General features: G+C 39.5%; 1 protein-coding gene across 1 annotated transcript in view; it reads left to right on the top strand.

Moving 5' to 3' along the window:
• LOC127453190 (ventral anterior homeobox 2) overlaps positions 1 to 9,654 on the top strand; it is a 31,176-nt gene extending 21,522 nt beyond the window's left edge. Inside the window, exon 3 of the mRNA XM_051719427.1 lies at positions 9,160 to 9,654. Within this exon, the coding sequence (XP_051575387.1) occupies positions 9,160 to 9,654 (495 nt within the window). The remainder of the gene's footprint in view (positions 1 to 9,159) is intronic.
• The last annotated feature ends 13,082 nt before the right edge of the window (positions 9,655 to 22,736 follow it).

The following is a 22,736-nucleotide window of genomic DNA, read 5'->3' as shown; positions in this document are numbered from 1 at the left end:
TACCTTGTTACGCAGGTCTTTTGACAGTTCTTTTCTGCTCCCCATGGCTCAGTATCTAGCCTGCTCAGTGCATCCACGTGAGAGCTAACAAACTCATTGACTATTTATACACAGACACTAATTGCAATTTAAAAAGCCACAGGTGTGGGAAATTAACCTTTAATTGCCATTTAAACCTGTGTGTGCCACATTGTGTGTTTGTAACAAGGCCAAACATTCAAAGGTATGTAAACTTTTGATCAGGGCCATTTGGGTGATTTCTGTTATCATTATGATTTAAAAAGGAGCCAAACAACTATGTGATAATAAATGGCTTCATATGATCACTAGCCTTAAATATAAGACAGTTTTTTTGCGTGATCAGTCATATTTTCAAAATCAATGCCAAAATTTCACAATTTCTGCCAGGGTATGCAAACCTTTGAGCACAACTGTATATCCTGATGTATCATAAATAGATGCTGAATTGACATCTCCTTGCTATCTGTGTTTCCACTGTTTTTTTTTTACCATATAACTGGTAAAGTCAAGGAGCATCATAGACTATTTTCTCTGTAGCTGTGTATAGTCTGCTCAAAAACATGTTTGATTTCTTCCAACTAGATGGAATCATTATCGAAGGGTAAGAAATCTGAGTCGGTACCCTTCATACACTATGTGATTTTCTCAGATCCTGACATCCTCAAAATCTGCAGACTGGGGCGAACTAGCACCAAATCAGCATAAAAGTCATGTAGTGTGATCCAGCCTTTAGTCGAAATGTGATCGAAAAAATCACCAATATCAATCAGCAAAATGTGCCAAATTTAATTGTTTTATTTTCTCTTCACTCATGGAGAGGGCCTGTTTATTTTTGTTACCAAGGAGAATTAACCTTGACTGTGGTCACCATTTTTATTTGATAAAAACAACCTACATTAGAATGTACAGATTAAATTTTTTGGTGAACTGAATGTCAGTGTGAATTAATTGTACAGATTCAGTATCAAAAGTATATGCTTTTCAATGTAACTTTTGTTAGGTCTGCTGTTTATCTGTGGTCTTTATTCCTGAGACCCATGGGCTTACTTAACACTTTGTACCATTTTATTGTTGCTTTCTGTTCATCCATGAAAAAGTCATGGATTTAATGGCTGATCCCTATCAGCGCTACGTTGAAACAACTTCATTTATTTAATTCAGATTTTTGGGAGACATTAAGGAAAAACATTTTGTACTCTGTGATTGTCATATTCTGCTCTATGTCTGCCACTGAGCTTGTGACCAACCCAAATGTGTTTGTTGTGCATTGTTCTCCACTGCAGCCAGACAGCATGTAAACTAATGTAATGTCTGGAGTGAGAAGTGATGCGATGTGATCTAGAAGATGGAAACAAAGAAAGAAAGACCACAGAGTTTTGAAATGGAGAGTTCAGACAATCTGAAAGCCTAATATGCAGCTTAGCTGGTAGTGTTTTGGATACTGGTGTGCTAGTGTCCCCACCAAGCTTCCTTACTGTCTAAACCAGCAAGACTTCTTTGATAAACTAGTAGTTAGACCACCACCAAACTAGCACTAACGAGCATTAATCAGCACAGTCCAGCCAGAAAATTCACACTGGTCTTAGCTGGTCTTTTCAGCAGGGAAGTAATGAGTAAATCCATTAAACAGTGCTAGTCTACATGTGTGGTCGTGACATTGTGTAGATAAACCTCTGGTACAGTTTAATACAATAAGAATTTCTTCTTGACAATTCCCAAGTGCAAACGAGTTTTTCGCACTGTTCCTCACACAGTGCTATCTTATGACATCTAAAGTCTTTTACTATAGCGCATGACTCAAGCCCAAAGTATACAATGTTTTTTACATGTATGCTTAGCGTCTGCATACAGTCGAACACTAGCCTTTCAAAGTATAATTAATTTGAGTGTACACGCATACACAGGCGGTTGGCACATGTGGGCTTCTACTGCTATGAGATACTAGACAATTTCTCTTCAGGAGTTTAGACCCATAGTATGTCTTTATATTCCTTCCATGCACTTTCACTGTTGTTGTTTTCACATTCGTCTCCAACTGCAATTACATCTTCTTCTACCAATTCGAGTGTTGCCACCTTGTGGACCCAATTTAGTGCAAATATTTCCAGGCACATGCGCATAATGTGCGTATACTTTGGGCTTTAGAAGGTGATACATTTTAATGTTTGCATTATATAACCAACTACATTTACAAGCTTGCTTGAGCATGATCAAATTGAGCAGTAGCTTATCTGATACAGTGTTCACTTGCGAAGCAAAGGGCAGAGGATACCAGAAATCATGCAGCTCGTTGAGGAGAGGCACTATTACTTTTCTAAGAGATCATACTTATGATTTTCAACATTGGCGCCAATGGTTTCTGTGATCTACTTAGGTTTAAGATGCTTTCAGAAATGCAGCCCTGGCCATTCTCCATTTACCTCTCTTCTGTGGTCTGTGTTTCCATCCATAGAATTGCCGCGCACTAGATTTTGTATTTTTTTGGCACCATTCTGAGTAAACTCTAGAGACTGTTTTGCGTGAAAATTCCAGGAGATTAGCAGTTACAGAAATAGAAACCAGCCCTTCTGGCACCAACATGCCATGTTCGAAATCACTGAGATCACATTTTTTCCCAATTCTGATGGTTGATGTGAAATTTATTTTTTATATTCTCCCCAATTTGGAATGCCCAATTCCCAGTGCACTCTAAGTCCTCGTGGTGGTGTAGAGACTCACCTCAATCTGGGTGGTGGAGGACAAATCTCAGTTGCCTCTGCGTCTGAGACCGTCAACCCACGCGTCTTATCACGTGGCTTGTTGAGCGTGTTACCGCGGAGACATAGTGCGTGTGGAGGCTTTATGCCATCCACCGCGGCATCCACGCAGAGATGACTACATTATGGTGACCACGAAGAGGTTACCCCATGTGACTCTACCCTCCCTAGCAACCGGGCCAATTTGGTTGCTTAGGAGACCTGACTGGAGTCACTCAGCACGCCCTGGGATTTTAACTCACGAACTCCAGGGGTGGTAGTCAGCACCTTTACTTGCTGAGCTACCCAGGCCCCTCGGTTGATGTGAACATTAATTGAAACTCCTGAACCATATCTGAATGATTTTATGCATAGCAGTGCTGCCACATGATTGGCTGAATAAGTAGGTGTACAGGTATTCCTAATAAAGTGTTTAGTGAGTGTATATCCTTCTCTTGTCCTCGCATTTCATCCTTACTTCCTTTCCTTGCATCCAAAGAGGGAAGAAGTGGTGGTGGCGTAGTGGGCTAAAGCACATAACTAGTAATCAGAAGGTTGCCGGTTCAATCCCCACAGCCACCACCATTGTGTTCTTGAACAAGGCATTTAACTCCAGGTTGCTCCAGGGGGATTGTCCCTGTAATAAGTGCACTGTAAGTCACTTTGGATAAAAGCATCTGCTAAATGCATAAATGTAAGAACTAAGACATGAGGAAAGGATGTTAGGACTCAAGGGAAGAATGCAAGGAAAGGAAACAAGGATGCGCAACTTTAGAAATAAGAAGCACACTGCATTTTTCTAGGAGATATTACTAGCATGCGCAGTTGGATGTTTACCACTAGGGGCAGTGCGTTTCAATAGGGATGCCTTTTTTAATTCATTAGGGTGCACAATCTATATGTATCTGCCCACACACTAAGCCTAATTGCCCGATCACACATGCACGCAGGCCAAATCAGGCAGTAGTGTTATGGGGAAGGAAACTAATAATAGTCCAACTGCTTTTGCTGTAAGGAGGATTATAGAGCCATATCTACCAGCCATTCGGTAAGATGGAGTTGACCCTTTGCTGAACCTGCTTGGACATGTGTTTCAACAAAACAAGATCAAGGGCCAAGGTTCAGGGTATGAAGGCAAAAAGGTAAACAGGTGCAACAGGGAAGGAAGATAAGGTAGATGGACGGTTATAAGCAGGAGAAAAACAAGTTTATTCAATTTGGATGACCCATAATTGAGAGGGAATGGACAATACCCACATAATAAATATGCACACAAAAACATACCAATATTTTTAAATCACACATTCTTCCCAACTTCAATACACCACACGTTCGGTGTATTTTACAGAATGCATGCACATTACCTAACATGCATACATGCTGCACATTCTAGCATGCTTGTGTTCCCATCACACCATATGTTGTGGCAGATGTGCCAAGAGAGTTTGTAAAGACATCAACTCAGGCCTCAGCTAAATCAAAAATCCCTTGGTAAAGATGCATGAGATTAATGACCTTCAAGCCCTCTAAAGAAGAGGTCAAATAGTGGTCACCAAATTACCAGAATGTCACATTGTGTTCCACGCTACATGGCGTTATCACATGTGTGGGATAAACAGGGCAGTTTGAGGGCAGTTTAGCCCCTGGATGGGGTCAACAAAAGTGTCAAAAAGATCAGAGGAAGGCATCTATCTCGCTAGAGGTTTTTACCCAACTCACTTTAAAAGATTAAAGTTTAGAGTTCATTAGTTGTATTTTTATAATGTAGTGGTACACCATAGATAATGTGAACTGAAATTTCAAAGCAGTGGGTATGTTTACAGAAGTCTTTGCTGAGGTATTTTCCAACTTTAACTTGGAAGCATGAGTTCAAAATTCTGCTTATTTATTGAACTTTACCTTGTGACATTGATTCTTCTGAAAACAATTGTGTGACACAAACATGGACTGTACTGAGAGTGGACACCATGTTTTATTTGACATAAACAAGACTGGGAGGGATAGGACGTACAGTCTGTTCAATAGGTTGTGCTGTCTTAAAGTCCTAAGTCATTTCTAATTTTCACAACCTGTATTTTCTGGTGTTTTTTGACAACTGGGAATGTTTTGCGAAGACCTATTTTTAATGTTTTGTTGGCTGAACAATCAACACTAACTTACACAACAGTACAACCAATGATCTGACTGTATTTCTATCCTTCACAGCTTCATTTTCATTTGCATCACATTAAATGTGGCGTCTACCCCGACAAAGGTCCAACTCTTGTTGAACAACTTTAAATTATGAGTATTGGCAAGCTACAGCTTCAAAGTAGGTTCCCCAACAATGATACAGGAGCACTGTTTTGTTTTCAGTATGATACCTGTTTTCAATTTGATGAATTGGCTTACTGGAACACATTCTACACTGTAAAGTGTACGCACCACTGCCTAGTGGAGATTCTGAGTATGCTTAGCAAAGTATGCTGAAGAAAGAGAGTGAAGTGGATTGGGACGCCACGGGTGAGGGAGCAAATCCAGGTCACGCAGATCCTGCGTTTAGAAATCTCTGCCCTAGCTCTGAACCCTCTATCTCATTAAAGAGGATTTAATTCCAATAGTGTAAATGTACGATGGAGGAGATTTGCTTTCATCTTTCCTCTCCTCTACTCCCCTATGTTCATTTTTTATTTTTTATTTATTTTTTTGTTAAAGAAAAACTTTTCTCCGGCTCGATTCTGTGATGTTAAGACCAAGTAAGCTCCGCCCACTGGTGGCCCTGTAAAGCTGATTAGTATGGGTTTGGCCCTTTCTGGGGGCCTTTATGGCCTCAAAAGTGTGCATACACAGATTATAGGGATAAAGCAAAAGAAAAAAAGCTTTAAATGGATTCAAGGTGAGCATATAAATTCATTTTTGTATACTCACACTCAAACAGACTATTAGTGAATTCTGGGATTGGATTAGATTGCTTGGATTGTTGCATCAGTATGCTTCTGTAAGCTAAGGGATCACTCCACAATCTCATTATCCTCACACTAATGGGCATGTAGAGTCCATGATCTCAGTGTTACAGACCTCAGCTTTATTACTGCTTACAAAACTGTTGTCTGGCCAGGGTCTTATTCAGCTGTTAGGGACTTATTGTGTTTATAATGGTCTATAATAATTTTTCCTGTGCGTATGTGAACGCAAGATCTTTTATATGTTGTGTGTCGACCCTTGACATTATGGAGGTCATACCACCCCAGCCTCCCTTTCCCCACCAACATCAAACATACAGTCCACATTCCTAACCCCAGGTGTCATGTGTTTTTAGTGTGTCCGAGTACATAGTCAATGTTTATATCAATGTGAGCAACTGAAACTGTGTGTGACAGGGGTTAAAGTGTAAGAGGGATTGGTGACGTTAGCCGCAAAGAAAGTCATTTCAGAGAGTTTACGGTGCACAATTCTTTGGTGCACATTATAATATATATATATATATATATATATATATATATATATATATATATATATATATATATATATATATACTCTCTTTAAAACCTTTAATCAAAATTTAATAACTTGCTTTGTCTCTCAAAAAAAAAAAAAAAAAAAAAAAAATTTCCCCAGACGTCTCCAAAGTCATTTAAAGGAATAGTTCACCCAAAATGTAGAACTCACTCATCATTTACTCACCTTTATGCCAACTCAAACTTGTATGACATTCTTTCTTTTGCGGAACACAAATTAAGATATTTTGATGGAGATATGATGTGTTTTTTTTCCATCCAGTGCAAGTCAATGGGGGGGTCCAACACTTTCATGCTCCAAAAAAGACAGAAAGGCTGCATAAAGGTAATCCAAACAATGCGAGTGGTTTAACTTTTGTGAGTAGTTTTGTCTTTTGAAGTGATACGATAAAAGCGTGTGTCAAGTGCAAGGAAGTGTAATCGAACTTTAAATCAGGATTGTGATAAGAAGAATGCAGATGTCAAGATTTATAGTGAAACCTTTAGAGCCGTCAAAGTTGCGATCAATTTTAAAAAGTTTAACGCGTTAATTTTTCTTAATCACCATTAACACATTTACCATTAATAAAGCATAAACCAGCATAAACATAAACAAAATAAATTATATAGACATATAGGCATTGATAAGACAAGACAAAAAGTGACTTTAGAATCCAATGTACTGTTTATTTACATATTATTGGATCATTGGCCTACAGTTCACAACAATAAATTTTGCAATTGAATTTGTCAATCAGTCCGAGATTTATTATGAGGGCTTGTCTAAGGACGCGTCAATGTACACCTGCGTCAGACGGATGCTTCTAGAGCATAAAAACATACAATTTTTAGGTCGCTGTGTTAAGATACTAAACGTAGTTTAATACTTAGAAAAACACATCTCGGATTTGCACTCCATCAAGCTGCATTTTGAACACAAGAACCTGTCCTTGTGTTCTGCTCTCTGCTGAAGGGTTGGTTTGTTCTCTGTATAAGCTGGCCGTTGCCTATACAGCTGGAGTTTCGCTTACTGCCCCCTGGAGAGAACAGGTGGTACTTCAAGATTGAATTGCTCAGGAATCTTCCTTATTATGGTCTGGGGACATGAATAATTGCGTTAATTTATATATAATTATTTTATATAATTAATCGCACTTAAATAATGCATTAAATCAACAGCCCTACTAGAAACGTTACATTTTGGAATATTGCTCACCCAAAACCGATTGTATCACTTCAGAAAATATGGATTAGACCACTTGAATTGTATGGATTACCTTTATGCTGCCTTTATGTCCTTTTTGGAGCTTGAAAGTGTTGGACCACTTTGACTTACATTGTAATGACAAAAACACCTTATATCTCCATCAAAAGATCTAAGTTTGTGTTCTGCAGAAGAAAGAAAGTCATATGAGTTTGAGATGACAAAAGGGTGAGTAAAAGATGAGAGAATTATAATTTTTGGGTGAACTATACCTTTTAAGTTTCAACCAATGCGTGTTGTTGTTTTAAGACAGGAGTAGTCCTTCACAGTTGACTGCAAGCTCTGGTATTGAACACCTACAGTACTTTTTACAGGATAAATTATAAAATCAAGACCCATCCAACATAATTTTCCTCCTCTGTAAACTAGGTTTTCAATTTTGTTTCATGTTGACATGAAACTATGTCAGTCGCAAGCAAATAACGTACATATGACATGTCATAAACGCATCCCTTTGGCTATTGTTCGGTATGTCGTTGTTCACTGCTAAAATCAGTTTTTCCCTGTATATGTACACCGATTATATAGAGAGAAATGTGTCAAGGCACAGGTTCTCCTAGAATAGACAAGTGTTAAGTGCTTTGCTTGATGGCCGTGGTTAGTGGAAGTGCCCTAAGTGGGATTGGAAGCTCCGTCACAGCATGTTGTAGAGCTCTAAACATTAAAAGTGAGAAAATGAGTGTGAATGTGCATTTCTGAGAACCTACAATGTGTTGATGTGTTTGTGCGTATGTATGTAGTCGTAAATGGCACTGTCTCAGTTGCAGTCCTCCTTCGTGGTCCCAAGGGTCAGGCATAGCAGCAGGTGACAGGTAAAAACCCGGTCAGGATGAGATGCATTTTTCATAGCATTTTTCATGTTTATGAGCAGAACTTGATCTCAACCCATCGTTGACCCCAGAACATGCTATGCATTAAAGCAGCACTATATCAATTAAACATGTAGAACAAGGACAAGCAGAGTTCAGTGCACTTTTTAACCTGAGGTCAGCAGCATTTTAACCTGAGTTCAGTGCACTTCTGAACATGCCTCACGGAGCTTGGTGGAAGTCATAAGGGGAAACCTTGGCATGGCATGACATATGTCATGTTGTAGAAATCACATACCCAGTCTAGTTAAAGAGACAAACTCTTTATGAGGTAATTAGTTGTGCTTCAAAGTCACTTGCATTTTATTAAACTTGTCCTGCACTGTTTGTGTAATGAACATGAATGATATTACAAACAATGCAGCTTGTTGAGGAGCAGCGTGTTACTTTCCTAAGCGATCACACCCAAGATTTTCACCTAGCATATGATACAAATTCGATAAATTGGGGGCGATAATCTGTGATCATCTGTGTTACGCGACTGCTATCGGGTCCTTGAATAATGTATAACCTCAGAGGAAGGGCATCCAGTAGAGTTTCTGGTGCCCCCCTAGGGTAAGATGGTGCCCCCCTTGGAATTTGGTGCCATACTCAAACTGTGGAATCTGCATATAGGGAGTGCCAGTACTGGGAACGAGAATACGAGAGACTTGGGGATGGGCTCTTTTGACTTGGGCCATTGAGCAACCACCTTGGTGGCAAATTCTGCGTGAGCAAGCACCACTCACATTTTCTTAAGAAAATCAAGTCCTTCACTCTTTGTTTCTCTAACAATTTTCACTGTTGTTTCACAGGTGAAAGTGTGGTTCCAAAACCGTCGCACCAAACAGAAGAAGGACCAGACCAAGGACACTGACAAGCGTTCGTCGTCCACTTCCGAATCCCTTGCCACATGCAACATCCTGCGCCTCCTGGAGCAGGGACGTCTTCTGTCCGTGCCCGCACCTCCACATAACCCATTGCTGGCTCACCCACACCCAGGCAATGGCTCTCTCCTCAGCAGCCCATCTGTGTCCTCTTCGCCTGGGGTGAGTAGCACCACCTCACCTCCTGGGGCCGTAGCGGGAGGGGGTGGGACTTTTGGACTGTCACTGTCTTCTTTAGGAGGCACTCCGCCCTCACCACGCCTGGGGGTTCCACCCCCCTCCCTTTGCTTTACCATGCCTCTCTTAGGTGGGGCTCATCATGAACTGCCATCTGGATATGGGTGTGGATCCTCGGCATTTGAGCCCTACACAAGGATAGAAAGGAAGGATGGAGAGTTAAGTGGAAAGAAGACAATTTCCTAAAAGTGTTCCCTACCTGCTGTACCTGCTTCCGTCTACCTGTCTCAGGGGTCTCACCTGTGCCGCGATCAGCCAGGAGTGGTCAGAGGGGAAGACTGTGGATGGATTAGAGCTGTGCTAGAACTCAGTGTCTTTGTTTTCGGAATCTGATTCGATTCTGGCCTCTTGCTGGCCTCTCTTGCGCTAGTGCCTACAACCAAATTCATGAAAAGAAGCCAGTATGACCCCATCTTTTCTGTGGAGGTGCGGTAAGGAGCGTTTGAGAGATAAAGGATTAAGCCTTGTAATTAATCATTACTGAATCTAGTACTTTACAGCAAGTTCTTGTCATTTACACTGTTTTCTTCCATTTTTGAATTAACTGTGTGGTGCGGAAAGCCTCCGACTTATTCTATGTGAATAATGGAAAAATCTGTAAATGTAACTATAAAAGGCAAAATTGTTCTGTTTGTTTCCAAATGGGTGTTAAAAAAAAAAAAAAAATCAAAAAACAAAAAGGAAGAAAAAAGTGAAGTCATAATGTCATGTTTGATCAACCTTGTGATACATTTTTATGCTGCTCTAAATTAAGTGACTAGAATTGTCATTATGGGGGAGCTTTTTGTCGATATTAATGTGTGTCCATATGAAAGAATGAGAGAATTTCATGCTATCTTTCAACAGTAATAACAAGGCACTGACAAATATGTTTTAGATTTATTTCACAGTGGACATTTGTGAAGGTATACTAACAATAGTAAATCTGGATCTCTGATTTATTATTCAAATAGTGCTGTTGGCTGTTTCAGCTTCAGTAATTACCTTACATCTGGCCCTGTCAAGATCGACTTAGGTTTTTAGCACCAGCACATTCCATAATGCTAAAAAAATGAGCACTGAAAAATTCTCAAGGCCAAGATTTTGTTATCCACATACCCCTTTTAAATATTTTCCCTTTAAAATTCTTGTTTGAAAAGTGTAAGCCATGCCTATGCTGTACTCTCATTGGATCAGCAACATGTTGTATTGCCCTAGGTTAACATGCTGCCTCATGCTAGAGAGTTGCTTCCAAATAAAATTGACACAAAGGGCTAATTATGCTGACTTCCAAGGCAGAATGCCAGCCACTTAGTTTCTTTGGTTCTGTAAGCACCTGGTTTCATCCTTTCAGATCTTAGGCAATGTTTAATTATTGATTAAATGTGCATAGGATCTGTTTCACGTCAGACTCACAGTATTGTATGTGCACACCATTTAGACAAGGCTATCAGGTTACATACAAAATGCCCGCCATTTCAATATTACTTACTTGAAAACCTTATCACAACCAATATGTATGAATACAATTTAAAGAACAAACTTGTTTTACTCCATCCCAAATTATGACCTTTGCTCTCCTGTGCCAGTATTAGTTGTGAATGTGATTAGCATTGTCCTTCACAAAGCCATTAGGTTAGTCAGAATTACAACCTACAATTAATCTTTAAATTCCACTACTTTGAATCCAATGCACTTTATGTTTTTAGGCATTTTTCTTTTTTGCTAACAGCCTAGCATACATATCGTCAACACTAGCATACATTGGTTTAAAAAAAATTCCAGTTTTTGCTTGCTGAAAGACAGCCAAAGATTTTAAAGAGTCCCAGCCATCTACAAATACTTGGTGAAAAATAAAATAAAAAAATAAAAAATGCAGGCTTGTTCAGCTGTAGGGATTTCAGGTTAAACTAATTAAAGTAATAGTTCACCCAAACATTAAAATTCTCTCATAATTTACTCACACTCATGCCATCCTAGTTGTGTGACTTTCTTTCTTTTGCAGAATACAAATGAAGATTTTTAGAAGAATATCTCAGCTCTGTAAATCTGAGCAAATGCAAGTGAATGGTGACCAAAAGTTTGAAGCCCCAAAAAGCACACAAAGGCAGCATAAAAGTAATCCATAAGACTCCAGTGGTTCAATCCATGTCATCTAAAGTGATCTAATCAATTTTGGGTGAGAACAGACCAAAATATAACTCCAAATAGATTGCTTCAGAAGACATGGATTAAACCACTGGAGTCTTTTTTGAGTTTTAGAGTTTTGGTCACCATTGACTTGTATCGTATGGACCTAAAGAGCTGATATATATCTTCTAAAAATCTTCGTTTGAGTTCTAATTAAGACTAAAAAAGGTCATACAGGTTTGGAACTATTTTCATTTTTGAAAATTAAATTTTTTCATGAACAATCCAAGTCAAGATGTTACAGATTATTTTTTATAATGGTAGAGTAAATGGTGTTGGTTGAGATCAGGCTTTCTGAGGAAGAAAAATACATGAACATAGTATTGGTTTCTTTAACATCTATTATTTGATTGCAAATGGATCACAACCTGTTCTGAAAATTATCGTTGCAGTGGTGTTGGTGTTGAACATTTTCTACAAGCATCATATGTAATTCACTGCAGCTATCATTCGGTCTGAACTGCTGATGGAAACATGGCTGGCTAAAATTTGCGGATACAGATGAGGTTTACAAAATTAAGATTCAAACACTTCATTTTACTTCATTCACTCTCTTGTTTTGTTACATCATCAAATGTAGCATTCAACGGTCTGTACTTAATTGTGATGCGACTACTTAAACTAGGAAAACAGCAACAGTTGTGAATAGAATTCAAGACAAAATCTGACAAAAAGAAAGCTTTGAGTTTACCATCACTTGATCCAAAATTACATACATTGTTCATGGAACATGTCTGAAATATGTTTTCACCATATGGCAAATAAGCAAAGATAAATAAATAATAGCAGAAATAAATAATATCCCATGTAACACTGCCACAGACTTGATTGTAAATTGTTTAGAATGTTATGGTAAGTTTTGAGTTTACGGTGATTGTTTGGCAACCTAATTTTTTATTTAATTTTATTGTTTTGTTTGTTTTGTTTGGTTTTGTTTTTTGTTGCTTTCTGTTTTGAGCTCTCTCTCACTTCCACATTTCCTTCCATACTTAAAGGGTCAGTGGTCAGTGTTCTTGTTCTTACACAGAGATTATGTGTAAGTAAGCCATAAGCTTTTTGGCAGTAAAACGTTTGTGTGATGGTGTCCGAAAATAACAATAATAATAATTTAAATAATAATAATAATAATGGCACCAGCTACTCACAAATAAAGAAAACACTTAAACAGCATGTAAATATATGAGTCTTTGCACAGTACTTTCATGTTGTATTATGTGATCTTACAGAAAAAAGAAAGAATGAAAAACATAAATGCTTTACAATTCTTTGTCTCATTAACTATTTGCACTTATTTAAAAATATGTTTTTTTCTTATTTTTTATTTTTTTTATTTTATTTTTTTGTGATCTGTGGCAAAAAAGCCTTTTTCATGGTTTGGCGAAAAAGAGCCAAGATATTGTACAATATGTACATGTGTTTTTATTCATATGCATATAAATATATGTCTATGTAATCTGCCTGCTTGTGTGTCTTTCTTACAACTCTCCACATTTTCAGTCGCTGATAATAATTCACTCTTAGACACAATTACTTTAATTCCAGTTATCAGCCATTTCCCATTTACATATGCAAGAAGACATCAACTTTCTATTCATTATCATTATTTAAATGTAAGAGTTTTCATTAGTTTAATTTTTTTTTAGATAATCTGAGAATTCCCGAAAGAGCAGAAGATGCTCCTTTTAAAGCTATCAAAAAAAATAAATAAAAAAAATAAAAATGGGTTTCCAGGTCACAAAAGAGCATTCTGCCAATATTTCCAATATTTATATTTCGGCTTTGGATGACATAATGCAAACAGGCAGTAACCTGCACCCCTATCCCTTGTTTAAACAACCCCTAAAAACCTTTAGTCTTCTCTCCCGATGAGCTTGGCAGCACAGTTATTTTTTTCAGGAAATGGTGGACATCCTGACACAATATGTTTAACCACATGTTAGTCCCTTCTCTCTCCTCCCTGTGCTGCACTTCCTTTCAGAGATGTGCTGGGACAATCGACACCAGGGTGCCAATTATAATGATTGGCATCTTTTCTTCATGGGAGTGGATGGATGGAGGGCATGGGGACTGGATGGGTGGCCCGGTGGTTTGTGTGTGGGTAAAAAAAAAAAAAGGTGGGGTGAGAAACACAACTGACAGAAACAGTGTTCATTAAGACAGTGGTTCTTAAATGGTTTTGCTTCAGGACCCAGATTTTACATCTGACATTACGTGGTGACCCAACACACTGCCTAGATTGTTCATCAGACAAAGGTAAAAATCGACTTAGAATAAAACATTGAAATTCATTGTTACCATAACCTGTATATGTCCAACAATATATAAAATTATTAACATGAAATGGGCTGTAAAGGAAAACTGACAATTTTGTTAATACATTTAAAATAGCAGAAGAGTGATTTACCGGCCTAACACTGACTAAATATTGTATTTTATTACTTGCCACTTTACAAATTTGCCCTCCCACACACCATTGCACTACGATACCTTCATCTGGAGTGATGTCTGTGCTGTATTATAACTCAGATAAATGCTCAGTGCATTGGCAATGCAAGCTTTCCATCTCAATTTTCGATCAAATCAAGTGGATAAAAATGAATCTGATAACAAAAAATATAATACAGTCGGGCTATCAAATCTAGAACGCTTGTGAGCAAAATCCTAAAAAGACGAAATGACTACTACAGCTTGGCAACAATTTGCACTCCAGTTTGATGAAAATAGAGCCCCATCAAACCAGCTCTGGTCATCAATCCAACAGCCTCAGTTTTTTTAATTTTCTTTTTGGCAATCAGCGTAAAACCTATTTTGCTGGTCCTGGCCTTCACTCCTTTAAACACGCATCACTGTACCACTGCCACCCTCCCTTTTTCTTTTCAATCCTTTTCTTTTTCACTGCCTCCCTCTCTCTCTGTGTCCCTTTCTCTATCCATCTGCGCTCCCCAGACCCTGTTCAGTGACCCTGCAGGAGGTTTCATCAGTAATTAGGGTCGCTAATTGGGGGGCGATGGGGCCGGGGTCCTCTCCACACCTGCACAAGTCATGTGACCCATCGAGAGGTGGGATGGATCAGCTGTGAAGATTCTGGATTAGTCAGGGAGGAGGGATCATGAAAGAATGTAAGGAAGTGCTATAGGGGTTAATTGCAGGAAGACCCCTGGGCCTGACCAGCTCAGAAGAGCCCCCTAGCATGAGCCAATTTTTTTAGCTCAGGAAAGATGAAGGCTGCTTGTTTTGACACAAGTGGCTGACCCCGCCATAAAAGAATGATACCGCATTCCTCTGAAAGAAACTTCATGAGCTTCGGAAGAAGATTAGAAGATCCTAGAAGTTATTATTTTGTTTTTAAATATCATTTACACATTTTAAGTTTTATTATCTATTGTATCTGGTAATTAGGGGTGGTTGCTTATTCAGGTATCACTACAAAGCATAACATGCCCGCTCACTTTTTCAGTCGTATTGGTCCGGAAGTATATTTTCCCATTTTTTTTCACATGGGATTTCATAAAAGAGTTCAGCCATGAAAAAAAAGCCAGCTCCGAGGAGGATCATATTATTACAAACTTTGATTTGAAGAAGAAAAGTATTTGGAAATTGGACAAAAATCCAAAGGTACAAGACTGTATTTACCGTCTTTTATGATGGCATGAAACGATCCCATGAAGTATTGCGAATGACGCAATCAATTTATAAAATATAAAATGGAATATGGAAAAATATAATATAGCAATTTTATTGCGTAGCCTACATTTAAAATTACATTCGGGGCTACAGTCAAAACATTCGGGGCTGAAACCCCGGAAAAATGACCTGGCGACGCCGATGAAGCTGCTCCAGGGACAGAGCGATATGCATCCTTTATTGTTGTGAAGCAATGATACAGTAAATTTCTGTCTCTGGTTGGGCATGTAATGTGCTGTTTGTATTTGGGCAGTTCACTTGTGAGGTTTGCTTTGTTAAAATCCCAGAGAATAATAATAACTGAGTCTGGGTATTGTTGTTCTGTGTCTGTGATTTGATCAGCCAGCTGTCGCAGCGTGATGCGGATAAACGAGGAAAACTCCAGTGGCGAGTAGAAAGGCTAACCGTTAATAAAGAGCTCTTCCAAATTAGGACAGCACATCTTCTTTAACATTGTTACATCTGTACACCAACTTTCATTGATGTAAAAGCATGTTCCACAGCCTCTCATTTTCCCCATTAACTCCGCAATGCGAACCGCTCTGAACAGCTGAAAACCAGGCAGATGTAATGCGCTGTCCAGAATGGCTTCACTTAACCAGGTTTCTGTGAAGCACAAGTCAGCAGAGTTTGAAAAGTCCTTGTTTGTACAGGTGAGGAGGTGTAGTTCGTCAGTTTTGTTAGGCAGAGAGTGGAGATTCGCTAGATGAATGCTCGGCAGCGCTGTTCGAAAGCCGCGCCGACAGAGCCTGACCAGCGCGCCTGCTCGTCTCCCTCACCTGCGTCTCTTGAACAGCACAGCTGCGCCTCTGACTAAAATGCCCAGCAAAGCATCCAAATATTCAAAAACCGGGGAAAGATTGCCTGGTATATGCTGCCAAATGTTCAGCAGTTCGTCCCTGATAAAACTGATTGGAAAAAGGTTACTAAACACAGGATAAACAAACAAAAACAACAAAAGAATAGGAACGCTCCACACCAAGGCTGCCATCCGCAGCGCCATCATGAGGAATGTATGATGTTAATTGATAAATGAAAACTATTTATGGCATTATTTTTGAAGACATCCTCACTATGCAACATTTTTCACAAGTGCCTAAAACTTTTGCACAGTACTGTATTTATCAACCATGCGATGGTTAAATGAAATTATTAGGTCTGCATACCAAAAGGCCTGACACTATCACCACCAGTGACCACCAGTTTGATGTAAATGACAATAGTTCCCCTAAGAGAAGAATAAACACAGGATTTACATATCTTGCTGATAAGCGTGAACGTTGTGGTGAGTAAACAAAGTGATGTATAATCCAAATATGAAGTTTGCTTGAAAAGCAAAGGCATAGCATGAATTATGATTGTGTGTTTCACTCACGTGCGAGTGAGTTAATTAAAATGCACATGACAAGCGATAACCACTTGTCATCCGCTTAAAGGTTTATAAAGATATTGCTAGATTATGATTGGACGAGATGCCTGAATTGAATGAATGATGTATGCTACTACGAGTCTTCCTGACAGAACCACTGCTACGCTTCCATTTCCGGAACCAGACTGTTGCGCTCTATCACTTCTGCTCATACTTAGGGTTAGGTTAAGATTAGGTAGGGTTAAGGGGTTAGGGGTTAAGGCCAACGTATACTTCGGGTGTCCATGTTGCAGATAGGTCCGCGCACAGTATGTGTGATGCAAATTGCATTATCAGCACAGCCGCGTGGCATGACCACGCACCGCCTAGATTTTCTTGACCCATGCACGCGGTACTTGGCTGTTAGCATCGCTGATGCATGTGCCTGCTATTGACTGTACTAAAAGAGTAACACAAAGAAGTTATAGTGGGTATGCGTCAAAAGTTTTCGTTTTTTGCTCACGGTCAGAAGAGTATACTCACAAAGGCAACGTTGTCGACCAGGCGCGAGCCGATCCGGAACACACAAAAACACACCTAGGCGTATAGGGATGGGGATTTGAACAAACTCCTAACCATTAGTCTTAAACGAACTTCATCCCACATCGTTTGAGCTACGGCATGAATGATACCTAAAACCATGTGGGTTGTTGAGGAGAGGTGTTCTTTTCTTAGAAATCGGACACACAGTGTTTGCCTACTGGATGATAAAAGAGGTGAAAAATCACATAGACTTACACCGATGAGCCAAAACATTATACCTAATATACTGTTAGTCCTCCGCTTGCCACCAAAACTGCGCCGACCCACCAAGGCATGGATTATACAAGACCTCTAAAGGTGTCCTGTGGTATCTGGGACCAAGACATTAGCAGTAGTCCTATAAGTTGCTGCCGTTTATCCAGCACGTCCCACAGATGCTCAATCAGATTGAGATCTGGGGAATTTGGAGGCCAAGGCAACACACTTAAACTCTTCATCATGTTCCTCAAACCATTCCTGAACAATGTGTGCAGTGTGGCAGGGCACATTATCCTACTGAAAGAAGTCACTGCCATCAGGGAACACTATTGCCATGATGGGGTGTACCTGGTCTGCAACGATGTTTAGGTAGGTGGCACATGTCAGATTGACATCAACATGAATGGCCGGACCCAAGGTTTACCAGCAGAACATTGCCCAGAGCATCACACTCCCTCCACTGGCTTGTCATCTTCCACAGTGCATCCTGGTGTCATCACTTCCCCAGGTAAATGGCGTACATGGCCTTCCACGTGATGTAAAAGAAAATGGGACACACCGGACCAGACAACCTTCTTCCACTGCTCCAAGGTCCAGTTTTGATGCTCGTAGTTTGTCCCTCCACAGACCATTGTCAGTAAGGAGTTACCTTGGTGACCGGGAGCACCCCACAAGCCTTGCCGTTTCAGAAATGCTCTGACCCAGTCATCTGGCCATTACAATTTGGCCCTTGTCAAAGTCCCTCTGGTCTTTACTCCTGCCCATTTCTCCTGCATTCAACATGTTGACTACGTGAATTGATTGTTCACTTTCCATCTCATCTACCCAGACCTTGACATGTGGCCTTGATTTGAGATGATCAACATTATTCGCTTCACCTTTGAGTGGTCATAATGTTTTGGATCATCAGTGTATATTGAAGAAGGGACTCATGCCATATCTAAGGACCAAAATATCAAAGAGACTTGAAGATGGGCTCTTTAGACTTCCAACCAGGGATGTGTGTCCCGTACAACTACGTAACTCACTGCTTAACCACCATAGTATGATGCATCGTTGCGGAATTAACTAGCTAGTGACAACTGTTTCCCGAAACCGTAGTAACTATATCGCACATCCATAGTTCGGACCACATTGGTTTAACAATATAGAGCTGTTGTTAATGATGTTGCGCAGGGGGTGGAGTTGTAAATTCTGAGGATATCAAATTATAAGCTGTTAAATGCATGAAAGCTGAAGACACGAAAGTTGTGTGCATTATGTAAATGTGACAGATGATAGTGCTGCAACAGTGGGGTTTCTCTTTAAATCAGACTTCGGGGTTCCCCTGACGCACTTGAGTATATACACACATGTGCACTCTTCAAAAACATATAAGAACCTCACTTATGCATTAACATGGACACATACACTCACTGAGCACTTTATTAGGAACAAATGTACACCCATTTATTTATGCGTTTACCTAATCAGCCAATTGTGTGGCAGCAGTGTAATGAATAAAATCATGCAGATACGGATAAGGAGCATTAGTTAATGTTCACATCAACCATCAGAATGGGGAAAATTTTTGATCTCAGTGATTTCGACTGTGGCATGATTGTCTCTAGAGTTTACTCAGAACAAAAAACATCCAGTGAGTACTAGTTCTGCGGACGGAAAGCCTTGTTGATGAGAAAGGTCAATGGGAAATGGCCAGACTGGTTCGAGCTGACAGAAAGGCTACGATAACTTAGATAACCACTCTGTACAATTGTAGTGAGAAGAATAGCATCTTACAATGCACAACACATCAAACCTTGAGGCGGATGGACTACAATAGGAGAAGACCATGTCGGGCACTTTATTAAGGCCATAGTGTTCCCAATAAAGTGCTCAGTGAGAGTACATTCTCCATTTTTAATTAAATTTTTTGTCGGACCAGCATCGCAGCCAGGTTACTTCACCCTTTCCACTATGTACGACAAGCCGTGAGCGCTGAGTGCACGAAGTGTCCAACATTCCACACTCCCTTTTGACGGATGAAGAAGTGCATCATCTGGGTACTTGTAGTACACTTCTTTTCGTTGCATTTTTAGTGTTAACATATGACTCGCACTACTACATAGCAACACACTGGCAACAACAACAGCACTGTATAAGCCTGGATTTTGCACCAATGACATTATCTTCTGAAAGTGTAAAAGCGTAGTTGTTTATCATTATTCTCTACTTTGTAGATAATCAAAGAGATCTTTTAAATAACTTTTTCAATGCTCATTAAGATGCAGGAGATGTATACATGTGTTTTGTTTATATTGAATTGAGCTGTGTTAAGTATGAACTCTTCTCTTCAAACCTCTCAGCCCACTCACAACCAGAAGCCCTTTCACAGAGAAAAGAGAAACCAACACAGAGTTTGAGAATAGACAGCTGCTCTTTCAACTACACCAACATTTCTTGAGAGAGCTGAAGAGACAATCATGGCATTAAAATGAAGAGCACCTGGTGAAAAGAACGGGAAGCTTTCACAAATGCTCAGCAATCAAGGAATGCGTCATTGTTAGTTTAGTAACACAAGAGAAACGAAGCAGTGTAGATTTCCTGAATCTGATATTGATGGCTCATTTGAGACAAGGAGTTTTTTGTGGCCCATAACAATGTAGTCTGCACCATAATGAATCTTTAGCTAACTGCAGAAATAATACTGAATAAAACACAGTGGCCCCCCAAAAAGTGTTTGGACACAATTAAAACATATGAATGTCTTTGTATTTACATAATATATCAAATGACTTGGCATTTATTTTAAAGAAATATGGCACAAACACACTTTTCATGCAAAACATTTCACAAAAAGACATTTGTAATAGATAAATTGCTTAAAATTAAGACAAAATGTATTTGGACATATTCTGGTTTTCAAACATTAATGGAAAATATCCAGAGTTAATGTAATGAACTTTTATTTTTATTTTTAAGGCAATTGCATGTACCAGACCAGTTGGTTAAAAGTAATTTTAAAAATGGCTCAGAAAAGTGAAGTTCTGATAACAGCTCTAGCATTTCTGTGCAGATGTCAGTTGGTTTGATATTTTGTATCTACTGCAATGAAATGTAGACAATTTTAAGTGTGACAATGGTGTCCAAATATTTTCAAACCTCTCAGGAAAGTCAACAAAAAAATTATAATTTGCTCTTGGAAGAATTTGATATGAATGCTTGAATTTAAACTGAAATCTCAGACTTTTCATTGCAGACTCGTTGAGATCTCCTCTGAAACTCCATCCATCCATCCATCCATCCATACTGTACATACATACATACATATATGTATAGATAGGTAGATAGATAGATAGATAGATAGATAGATAGATAGATAGATAGATAGATAGACATTAGTGTCTTCAGACTTCCATTTTCCACATATTCAATAAGCTACACACACACACACACACACACATATATATTATTATTATTTTTCTTTCACATTTAGTTTTTTTTTTTTTTTTTGACATTTAAAGGGGGAAAAAAGATTGTGCTCTTGGCTTGCTCTCTGCAAATGGTAACATCAGTTGGGTGAATAAAATGTTGATTTTCACCTTTTCTTAAAGAACAAGTCAATTCCTCACCTACAGCCAACCCTTTTCTTTAGACCAGATGACCCCAATTTTCACATGTAGTCCAACTATAAAACCCAAGGACGACTTAGTCTTTGATGTATTTTGCTTCTTCTCCATCTGTGCCATCAAGACTCCTCCACAGAGGCCATGAGTTTGCTTTGTGTCCCCTAACATTTGTTCAAAACCAATTAAACCTTGTATCTTTGTATTCTTTCTGTCTTTTTTGCCCAGTGCAATGTAATGCATTACTGTACCTATACACCTCACTCAACATTAATTGAAAAACCTTTCCCCTCTCTGTGGTGTTATTTTACAGTGTAGTTTTGGTTTAACCACATGTTGAAGTGACTGTGTTCAATAGTTTTATGTGGAATGTTTAATTTAACATCTATTCAATGTAATAATCCATCCATCAATCCATCCCTCCCTCCATCCATCCATCCATCCATCCAAGGATGGAGTTTACGTATCTGTAAACTGTATAGATACAGTATGTTGGTTAAATGAATTAAATTCTTCCCTTTATTAACTTTATACAAACAATTTCAATATTGAACAATTTCTCAGAATGGTTTCTAGATCTGGATATCTTCTTATGATCTTCAATGCCCATCAGCGTTTGATTGATTGAGTAGTGTATCTTTCTTGAACTTAATCAGTGACTAGACCAGGGTCAGTAACTAACCAGGGCTTGGGGCAAAATGCCACCAAAAGTGACAAAAATGCCTCAAATATGAAAAATAAGGGGGCAAATTATAAAATCATTTAAAGGGGTCATGACATGAGAAATCTAATTTTCCTTGATCTTCTGACATATAAGAGGTCATTGTACTATAATAACATACTGTAAGTTTCAGAACTCAAATCTCTGCCTTGTACTCTACTTCCGCAACTTTATGACATCAAATGGGGGCTCATTAATGTGTGACCACCTACACAGCAAGACATCAACGCCTAGTCCTTTTTTACTATAAATATTCACTTTCACATTTTGAAAGTGAAAGTGGAGATTTATGGTAAAAAAGGATTTAAATATTGATCTGTTTCTCCCCCAAACTTATCATATCTGTCACAATACATGACGCGAATTTGGTGCACTATGATGACCACGCTCTGGTCGTTTCCTCTGGCGGGTCCTCACTGGATGCTCTGCGACTTCGTGGAGGTGGCACTGAAACTTTGTGGCTCACCATTCACTGTGGGTGTGGAGGATGAGGACTTTGAATCTCCTCCCACAGTGGACATCCTCCGGCCTTCCACGGCTCCTTGCTCCAAGCCTTCCACAGCTCTTTGCTCCAAGCCTTCCACGGCCCCTGTCTCCAAGCCTTCCACAGCCCCTGTCTCCAAGTCTTCCACGGCCCCTGTCACCAAGGTAACTCTACTCCTTACTTTTCCCCCTTACACTGTGAATTATGGTGGGAACCCCGGGCCACAACCAGCACCCGCACCTGCCACGGTATACGAGCCAGTCTCTGCCTCAGTCTCTGCCCATGTTTACGACCACAGAGGTCGTTCCCCAGTCTCTGCCGGTGCTCACGACCACGGAAGTCATTCCCCAGTCTCTGCCCATACTCACGACCACGGAGGTCATTCCCCAGTCTCTACCCATGCTCTCGACCGCAGAGGTCGATTCCCAGTCTCTGCCTTTACTCTCTACCATGGGA

This window comes from Myxocyprinus asiaticus, chromosome 2, assembly GCF_019703515.2.
Source record: "Myxocyprinus asiaticus isolate MX2 ecotype Aquarium Trade chromosome 2, UBuf_Myxa_2, whole genome shotgun sequence".
In the NCBI taxonomy this organism is placed as follows: domain Eukaryota; kingdom Metazoa; phylum Chordata; class Actinopteri; order Cypriniformes; family Catostomidae; genus Myxocyprinus; species Myxocyprinus asiaticus.
This window is presented reverse-complemented; position numbering and strand designations above follow the sequence as displayed.